The sequence below is a fragment of the Epinephelus fuscoguttatus genome, linkage group LG17 (assembly GCF_011397635.1).
Source record: "Epinephelus fuscoguttatus linkage group LG17, E.fuscoguttatus.final_Chr_v1".
Lineage (NCBI taxonomy): Eukaryota > Metazoa > Chordata > Actinopteri > Perciformes > Serranidae > Epinephelus > Epinephelus fuscoguttatus.
In genome coordinates, this window is record NC_064768.1 from 26,146,120 (window position 1) to 26,156,123 (window position 10,004).

At 44.0% G+C, this 10,004-nt stretch overlaps 1 protein-coding gene across 1 annotated transcript; it reads left to right on the top strand.

Moving 5' to 3' along the window:
• Window positions 1-5,374: 5,374 nt before the first annotated feature.
• matn1 (matrilin 1) lies at window positions 5,375-9,921 on the top strand. Its single transcript, XM_049601735.1, has 9 exons — window positions 5,375-5,781; window positions 7,084-7,268; window positions 7,366-7,530; window positions 7,616-7,838; window positions 8,741-8,863; window positions 8,949-9,124; window positions 9,216-9,447; window positions 9,555-9,707; window positions 9,821-9,921. Exons 1-9 carry the CDS (start codon window positions 5,694-5,696, stop codon window positions 9,919-9,921), a joined length of 1,446 nt encoding a protein of 481 aa, XP_049457692.1. The 5' UTR covers window positions 5,375-5,693.
• The last annotated feature ends 83 nt before the right edge of the window (window positions 9,922-10,004 follow it).

Sequence of the window (10,004 nt, forward strand, 5' to 3'; positions counted from 1 at the left end):
TCAGATCTGTCTTTGGGCCGATAGAGGGCACTGTTCCTTCATGTGAGACGACCGCATGCTGGGATTTATTTAACAGCATGACGGTTTCTCAGACATCCCTCCATCGGGGGATGTGAGACGATCCCTAATCCGATGGAGGGGAAACAGGACAGAGTTGTTTCTAGGGTAGAGGTATCCCAGACAATCACTGGTGCAGCCCAAATCCTTAATCTGTGTTGCCATCTGCTGTGTTCACACACTAACTGCAGCTCCTGCTCTGTTTATTCTTAGTATGCAAGTCAGTTGTAAGGGCTTGTGGAAACCAAATCCCTGTATGAAACTCCGCCTCTGAAAGAGCTGAAGGCATTTTCCTGAGACTAGAAAAGACGTTCGGGACCGTTGTGTCATTTCTGCTCTCAGTAGTGAAATAAAACAAAAAGTTTCCCGTTTCAACTCTAGTTAATATTCCTGGTTCGTAGTCCTGCTGCATGTAAAGTAAAGTTTGAAGTGAAGCTCGGATGATGATGTGGGAGTAAGAGAAGGAACTGTTTGATGAGAGCGAGGAGGAGGTGGCAGGGACCAGGGGAGCAGATAAAGGAGGGGGGAGACGGAGGAGTGAGGCAGTGTGTTGGTCTGGGAACAAGGGAGGAGAGCTGAGATGAGCTGTTGCTATGGGAGGAGAAGAGGATGATGGGTGGGCTCTGCCAGCAGGCGTGGGAGGGAGAAGAAGACGGGGATGAGGGAGGAGTGTGTTTGTAGCACAGGGGGTTCTGGGATGAACAGAACTGTTGGTTATGTAACTGCTGTATTTGGGTTTTTAATGAACCTCTCTCTTCCTGCTCACTGGCTACTGAGCTGTTACTGTTGGCAGGAGAAGCACAGCATAAACACACGCACACACACACACACACACACATAAAAACTTCATCTCTCTCTTGCATAAAGTAACACACAGCACATTCATTTCAGGGATGAACCCCAGAGTGAGAGCTCGATTCAACCTCAGTGTATCAAAATTTCTGCTCTGGACTTTAGTTTCATATGTGTATTAGACGAAGCCTATAACTGTGTGTGTCTGTGTCTGTCTCTTATGTCAGTGTGTACAGTTTCAGCTTTCTTCACTGTCATGTGTGTCTGAGGGGGGTTTCATGTAGGTTTAACTTTGCAATTAATTTTTCCAGGACTTCCCTGGTGTGAACAGAGAGTGCTCAGAGCACAGCTGGAGGGCACGTGTGTGTGTCTGTGAGCACATATGTGTGTGTGCATGCATATGTTAGGAGCATATAAGCACAGGTATGGGATGCTTCAGTCCACCCCGATTCCGCCGTGTCAATATTTACTCAGTATTCTGAGATTTGAAGAAAGGGAACTTGTTTCAATATTTATGGATGTGGTCAAACACGAAATCCTCGCAGTCTTTCCAAACCCTGTGACCGTATGCACGCACACACACACTGACAGGGGGAAACGTGAAAGAAAACCTTGCAGTGCTTTGATACGGTCAGGTAAAGGAGTTTATTGATATTAGTGGATAAAGTTTATTGATACAACTGATTGAAAGTAATAATGTTGGTTGTGGAACAAAGCTGAAACATGGTTTGGGGATCCTCCAGTGCTTTGGATCTCTGGTTCAGACGCATTAGGGTGTTGATTTTTAGTTTGTTTTGAAAAGATACAACAAATAGACTTGTGTTGGGTTTGGAGGAACGGGGGACACGAGTTGGAAAACAACAACAACTTAGCGGATAAATGAATAGATTTGCCTGTTCAGATGTTGTGTGAAATGAAGACAAACAGTGGAAGGCCCAGACTTGACAGAGATAAAATATCTTACCTAACCATGTTGATAGTAAATATATTTACCGAGAGTGGTGTTATTTGAATGTGGCCTTGTATAAAAATGCCTAATGGCATGCAGTGTGACTGAGATGGAAGGATTTGTTTGTGTTAGACTTGTTTCCATTTACTCTATGGGTCTGGCAGTACTATTGTGATGAATATTCTCTAAACTGAGCTCCCGAGGTGGTTTGGCTGTTGGCAGTGGAAGGGGATTTACAGGAACGTTTCCTTTTTCAGTAAAAAAGCAAATATGCTTTGTCTTTATTAGATTTCTATTTTGCTGCTGGAAAGGAAATGGATGAAGAGAAAATGGGAACCAGAAAATAACTGAGCTTAACTGGATGTAGTAAATTTGCTTAACTGATTGGTGGATGTCTCATCTGAATTGTTGCTGAGTATGAAAAAACCTTTGGATTAGTGCTGAAAATTATGTTTATCAACAATTTTGGGAATCGATTAAAACTGTATTTGGTAACCTATTAAAAAAACAAACTTTTTGTCATATTTGCTGAAACTGTCTCCGCACTCACTCAGCACTAAATGAGACAAATAATCTGAGAAAAAAATCACACTCCTCTGCTTACTCTGTTGCCTTTAGTCTGGGGCCATTAGTGGCTGTTGTGGTAAGGAACCGGAACCAGGGCGAGTGAGACAGGATCCGGAATTCGATGGATGCGCCTTTCCGTCAAAATAAAAGCACCAAGCTAATAAAATGCGGTGACACTTTAATTTAAAGAATATAATTTACAAGAAAAGCCCCAAGCCAGTAAGTTAATCAATTTTCTTACACCCCTCATCACCCCAAATCGATGGTGCACCAGAATTTAAAGTTTTACTTTGGTGAACACTTTTACTTTGGTGAATTTGGTGAATTCGGCATCCGCTCTCTACTTTATGTGAAGAGCCTGGTGACGCGAGGCTAGTTGCCTTGTAGCACTTCTAATGGCCTTACTAAATGAAAACAACCAATCAGAGCAATCTTTAACACAGCTGTCAATCATGTCAATCTTTGCTTGTTAACTGTGGTCAAACTAGGCAGCGCTGATTACATTACATTACATCGCTGGTTTACATTAACATATTTTAGTATACTGTTTAGCTGTAAAACGAGTTCTCTTACTGGTGGGTGGTGCTTGGTACCAACATGGCAACTGGGTCATGACATTTCTCATGTTACAGCTAAACAGTACACTAAAATATGTTTCTGAAAACATTTGAGGTGAAAAATAAGCAATACAGTAGCAAAATCTTGATTCATATTTGATCAGCGCAGCCTAGTTCAACAGTTTGACTGCAGTTGACATGATGTACAACTTTGTTAGAAACTCCCCAGCTCCAATTGGTTGTTTCGTTGCGCTGTGGTAAATTCTAGCAAATGCCGTTTGAGGCAGTCGGAACAGGAAGAGGGACGTGATTTTTTATTATTTTTTTTAAAATCTGTTTTAATTTCCTTCTTTCAGAATATAGTGACAGTTTCAGCAAATATGATGCAACGTTATTTTCATAGCTTTAATCTAGGGCTGCCATTAAGAATTTTTCATTTTTGATTTATATGCCAGTTTTTTTTCTCTGTCAATTAATTAATCATTCAGTTTATAAAATGTCAGAAAAAAAGTTTTTTTTAACAAAATAACAAAATCCCATTGTAATATTCCAGAACTTGTTGTTTTCTCCAACAAAGAGGCTAAACCCAGAGGTATTCAATTGAGTTCATCATCACAGAAGAGTAAGACAGTGAAAACACACATTTGAAAAGCTGGTAAATCATATTATCCAAACTGATGATATTTACATTTCTGATGACTGATTGTTTCAGCTGTAAGTAAATCGTCAAAGTCCTAGAAAGATGAAAAAGCCGACCACTCGCTAATTCCGTCTTCTCAAATGTGAGTGTACTGTTTGAGATTATTGTAAAGTAAATATCTTTGAAGATGTCTTGTCAAACTCTGGCAAATTATAGTATTTTATACTTTTTTCTGACATTAGGTAAGCGAAATGATTAAATGAAAAATTACAATGAAAGAAGCAGCACTATTTTGTAAAGCTTTTATTGGAGCTGACCTTGTAGTATTGCAATAGGGTGTATCAAACACAGCAGATTGCTATTTTGATCAGTTTAGACACAGCTGAGGCCTTTTCTTTAACGCCCACGTCTCAACAGTCCTCCTCTATTACCATGTAACTCTAATCATGTGTAAACACTGGATGAAAAATGAGTGGATTTCATGGCACTGTGAAACAGTTCTCAAATGCTGATGGATGCAGGTAAAGCTCATCCAGCTTATGTTTGTGTTTGTCCTGCCTGCCGTGCAGACGGGGGTTACATAACCTGCGTGTGTGTGTGTGAATCTACTGTATATGTTTATGTGTTTGCACAAATATGTGTATGTGTGTGTCTGTGGTGTCCTCTCTTATAAGCCAAAAAGCCCATTCCCAGAGATGACACGCTGTCCAGGAATAACATCTCGAACCTTTCATCTCCGAACTCATCACCACCGCAACACACACACACACACACACACACACACACACACACACACACACACACACACACACTGTTGATATTACAGTATTACAGCTTGTTCAGTAGGAAATCTGTCTGGCTGGTTACTGTACAGCCTGAGCCCCAGCTCCTCTTCCCCTCCCAGACTTACCCCCTCAATTGCGGCTTGTTCAGGTTGTGTGTGTGGGTGGAGGTGTGTGTGTGCGCAGGAGGAGGAAGGGGAGGTGCAGAGGAATGCAGGGTTGGGTCGGGTGGAGTGGGATGTTGGAGGAAAAAGAGGGGTCTCTGTTTAGTGTGTATGTGGAGTCTATAGAGAGATTAAAGATGTGTATATGAGTATTGATGAAAGTGTGTTTTCCTACGGTGTTTACTCCGCTGGGGCCCGCCGCCTACCTGACAGTGGAGAGGAGAGTGATGGGGAAATAGGCGGGAAGAGGAGTCAAGGTCAAAGAATTTTTTGATCTGGTTGCAATCAGGGAATCTTTACCTTCTATATTCATGTTTGTTGTGTGAGTCAAGGCTTTAAAAATCAAGGATGGGAGAGAAGATGTCTGAGAGAAAATGACCAAACAAGTGATAGAGAAACAAATCTGTATGAAGCTGAACTGAGCTGAACTTAAAAATCCAGGAATTGGCATGTATACTTCGAGTTATACAGAAATGCACGCTTATGCAAAAATGCACACACACCTCCCAACGTGCAGAGTGGCGGGAACACTGCGGGCTGTGTACGGTGGCTCTGCTTCACTTCCGCACCATAAATGTGTGTTTGCTATATGAGGGAACACGGGGAGAAAAGAGGAATTCATGTTGGTGTTTATTTGAGCTTTGGCCAAATCCAACCTGGGGCGGCTGGTGTTGGCACACACTCCGCACCAAAAACCCCAGCCGCTCCTGTACCCCCAGCCACATACACCTACTGTACACACTCAGGTACTGGAGCGCACACACAACACACACTTTACTACTCTCTCTCTCTCTCACACACACACACACACACACACACACACACACACACACACACACACACACACACACACACATACCTGTCCATCCTAGCCATATCAAGGTGTGTTTGTCTTTCCCTGCCCACCATTTTAGGTCCTCCCAGAGCAGGTATTTCCCTCACTTACCCACACACTTACACGCACACACTGCAGCTATACAGGGGGGGTGTCTGTGGGCTGACTGTGTGAAGCACTTGCATTGATAACCTGCAGCTCAGAGTCACTCAGTCTCACTTTGTGGCCGTCCCCCTTGCCTGGAACTCCCTTCGCCCTGCTCTGTCTCCTTTCTGGCCTCTCACTCTAGGACTGTCCGTGGACACGCTCAGATCCCTGCTTTTCCTCGTCACCCCTCTGTCGCTGTCACCATGACGCATACGCCACCGTTGTTCCTGCTGCTGCTCAGCATCATAGGGGCTCAGGCCGCCGTAGATGTCCGCACAGCCGCTGCCATGGGTAAGAATAATGACCTTTAACCTGTAAAGGTACCAAATAACTGACATCTTACACTGTTTTTTCCTTGTCCTCAAAATATATATTCTGAGGACAGTAAACCTCAGAATAGACATGATTAAACTAAGTAAATGTTTGACTTTATACAGAGATAAGTTCAGAGTTCAGTGACTTCCATATGTCCTCGGACCGAATGATGTGTGTGAACTAGTCACATTGCTGTAGAGTGGTATAAAGTCCCAGAAATAATCAGATTTAAAGTAGAGAAATGGAAAAATTCAAGTATATAATTATGTTAACTGTGTTTTAGATTGAATTTGGTGTGGATAATTGCAAAGAATATAATTCCACAGTCATACTGATTTCTATATTTGTCACTGTCTTTGGGCTTTTTATTGATTTGGAGTGATTAGTCTGCCAGTATTGAAGACAGCAGTGGTTTTTGTGTTGTTGCTGGTGGTTGGATGTGTACGTGCACAGTTTGGATGACTGTGTCAAGATGTAGCGTGGCAATTGGTACGCTCTGTGTGTGTGTGTGTGTGTGTGTGTGTGTGTGTGTGTGTGTGTGTGTGAGATGCAGAAGTTAGTGGGAGGAAAAACTGAAGGGAGGGAGAGAGGTGAAGGGTGAGAAGGGAGATCAGTGATGTTACACAGGAACTGGAAGTTTTAGTGGTTTAGTTTAATGAGGCCTCACTGAAAATCCAACACATCCTCTCTGATGCAAACAGCTTTACTTTCATTACTTTCAAGCAGACAGCCTTATTACAGTATTCTGACTTTCACACACACATGGTAGCTCCATTTGGTGTTTGCAGTTAAAGCTTTTTCAGCAAAAAAAATATAATTATTGTGTCAAAAAAATATTTCAACCACATCTCGCCTTTGTGATTTTGTCATCATTTGGATAATAATTTCTTCATCTAATTATCTAACAGGTTGTTTTTAATATATTTAAAGCAGGCAACTTCTCATTTGATCATTCTGTCCGTCATCCTTGTTTTTTCTGCCAAGCATTTCTCCGTCTCCCTCCACCCTCACCTCTCTCCACCACTGCAGCCTCCCTGCATCCTGTTTTTTTGTTTCCTCCCACCTTCTCACCAGCCTCCATCCCCTCCGCTCTCTCTTCTCCTGTCAATACCTCCATTCTCCCCACGTTCCTCCCACCCTGCCCTCTCCTCTTGCCCCTTTTCACCTTTATTTCTTAATCAACCTACAATTCTGGATAATCTTGTGGATGTGCAGTTGTAATGCAAACTATTAAGATATGATTATATAATAATCCCATTTCTGTCCTTTCATGTGTAGCGGCAGGTTTGTGCAAAACTCGTCCCACAGACATTGTGTTCATCATCGATAGCAGTCGGAGTGTCCGTCCTTCAGAGTTTGAGCAGGTCAAAGTCTTCCTTGCTAAGGTCATCGAGGGGCTGGACGTTGGACCCAACGCCACCAGAGTGGGAGTTGTCAACTACGCCAGCCGTGTCAAGAATGAGGTATGTGGCTCAGCTTGCCATCACTAGTGTGAGCAAAGTACTTTATTTATTTATCAAACTATTCCATATCACTGCCCTTGCTGTTATGCAACTGTAGGTGTCTCTCAAGACACACCGCACCAAAGCCGGGCTGATTAAGGCTGTGACCAAGATCGAGCCACTGTCCACTGGAACAATGACCGGCCTGGCCATCCAGTTTGCCCTGAATGTGGCCTTCAGTGACGCCGAGGGTGCTCGTGTCAAATCTCCTGATATCAGCAAGGTCAGACACATGTTTACACCATCAATTCATATTTCATCATTATATATATATTTTTTCATTTAATTTTGCTCCTCCCTCCTCCTAGGTTGCCATTATTGTGACAGATGGGCGTCCCCAGGACAATGTAAAAGATGTGGCTCAGCGTGCACGGGATGCTGGTATTGAGATTTTTGCCATTGGTGTGGGACGTGTAGACATGAGCACCCTGAGGCAGATGGCCAGTGATCCTCTGGATGACCACGTGGACTACGTGGAGAGCTACAGCGTCATTGAGAAACTCACCAAGAAGTTCCAGGAGGCCTTCTGCGGTAAGATGGGAGGAGACAGAGGGAGAAGAGGAGGGAAAAATGAGAGCTTTATTGTTTAAAGACAGAGGGACAGACGCAGGAAATGGGGAAATAGACAAAGATGGTTGAAAAGAAGTACTGTCAGGGTGGCTCATCATCATTATCCTTCATCTCTGTGGAGGGAGCTATCTGCTGGCCCCCCTGTACTAAAGGGTAAGGTGTCAGGACTGTCATCTTTTCATTCCTATGTATTGTTCCCTCCCTTTTGTCCTCAGCGAGTCTACAGTGTATTCATTCAGCCATTCAAACTCATTAAATACTTGCAGTGCATGAGGGCATTAGGGCAGAAACAACCTTTAGGAATGAAATTCGCTACTGTTCTTCAGTCAACTCTCACATAACCGAGAGGCAAGACTGATCTCTTGGTAATTACCGATCCATTAGTGACAATCATTAAACCTCTAATTAGTGATGCCCTTTGGCTCTACCAGTCTGCGGCAGTTTTGACTGCTGCCTGCCACTCACTCTGCAGGAGCCATTCTCGCTGCAGATGTTTCGTCCAAGGGCAGAGCTGCATGATCCCAGTGCTGGATTGTTATTGGACGAGCCTGTGCCTCACATATAGAAACAGACAGATCATGGGATCGTCTTTATTTGAGGCTACTCCAATCTTTTCCACCTGTTTGCTTTAAGGATCCACTGGATTCATGCGTCATCCACACATATTCAAAACTCTTGGCTGCAGGTCACAGTGGATCATTAAAAATCAGTGCTAGTTTTTCCCGTTTTCAAACTGACATAGTTTCATTCTCTCCTCCTAACCCCAACCACCCAACCCTCCTCTGTGTGTGTGTGTTCGTGTGTGCCTCAACATAAATTCCGCTGTGCGTACGTGTGTGTTCTGCACGTGCACACACACACAGTGTCGGACCTGTGTGCCACTGGGGATCATGACTGTGAGCAGGTATGCATCAGCTCCCCCGGATCATACAAGTGTGCCTGCAAAGAAGGCTTTACCCTCATGGACAATGGTCGCAGCTGCAGTGGTAAGTGTGTGTGTGTATGACGGTATTTGTCCAAGCGCAGTCACTGTGTTACCAAAGTGACACCCGGTTGTGCATCTCACATCAGCAGCTTGCAGCAACTCAGCAACAGATGTGGTGTTCCTGATCGATGGCTCCAAGAGCGTGCGTCCTGAGAACTTTGAGCTCGTCAAGAAGTGGATCAACCAGATTGTCGACAAACTGGATGTGTCTGACAGCAAGGCTCACGTTGGACTGGTTCAGTACTCCAGCCAAGTCAGACAGGCACGTTTCTGTGTTTGGTATTTTAGTATCGCCTAACAATCTACATATTTCTCCTCTGTATCAATGTCACGTTTCTGTCTTATTTCCTCAGGAATTCCCCCTGGGCCGCTACAACAACAAGAAAGACCTAAAAGACGCTGTGAAGAAGATGGCCTACATGGAGAGGGGAACCATGACAGGCCAGGCTCTCCGCTATCTGACAGACAACAGCTTCGGCGCTGGTCAAGGCGCCCGGCCTGGGGTCACCAAGGTGGGCATTGTCTTCACAGATGGACGCAGCCAGGACTACATTGGAGATGCTGCCAAGAAGGCCAAGGAGCATGGTGAGACACAGAGGATAGATTACCTCTAGATTGCAATGGGTGTAAGTGGATACAGTCGTTAGCCTACCCAGTCAGATGACGGAAACCTGTGTGTGTTTATGTTACAGGTTTCAAGATGTACGCTGTTGGAGTTGGCAACGCAGTGGAGGATGAGCTGAAAGAGATTGCCTCTGAGCCAACTGCAGAGCACTACTTCTACACTGCTGACTTCAAGGCTATGACCCAGATTGCCAAGAAGCTGCAGATTAACATCTGTCAAGGTCACACACTACGATGAAATGCAAACATCATTTAAAATACTTGTGTTATTACCGGTTATTTCACTACACATGCAGGTACAATAACTCAGAACTTGTGCTTTTTGTTCCCACAGAGGAGGACCCTTGTGAATGCGACTCCCTCGTAAAGTTCCAAAAGAAAGTAGAAGACGCCCTACAGGCACTAACAAAAAAATATATCCTTTACAACGGGTGAGACGGTGTGAGAACACGATGTCTGGAAGGAGGGTTTTAATGTTGTTCGCATATTTTCTGTCTTGTCTTCATTGTTGCTGTCCT

Excerpts from the sequence above, each read along its gene's own strand:
- matn1 (XM_049601735.1), top strand. The coding sequence starts at position 5,694 with ATGACGCATACGCCACCGTTGTTCCTGCTGCTGCTCAGCATCATAGGG. Across the intron at positions 5,782-7,083 it reads CCGCACAGCCGCTGCCATGG|CGGCAGGTTTGTGCAAAACT; the intron begins GTAAGAATAATG and ends TTTCATGTGTAG. Across the intron at positions 9,448-9,554 it reads CAAGAAGGCCAAGGAGCATG|GTTTCAAGATGTACGCTGTT; the intron begins GTGAGACACAGA and ends TTTATGTTACAG.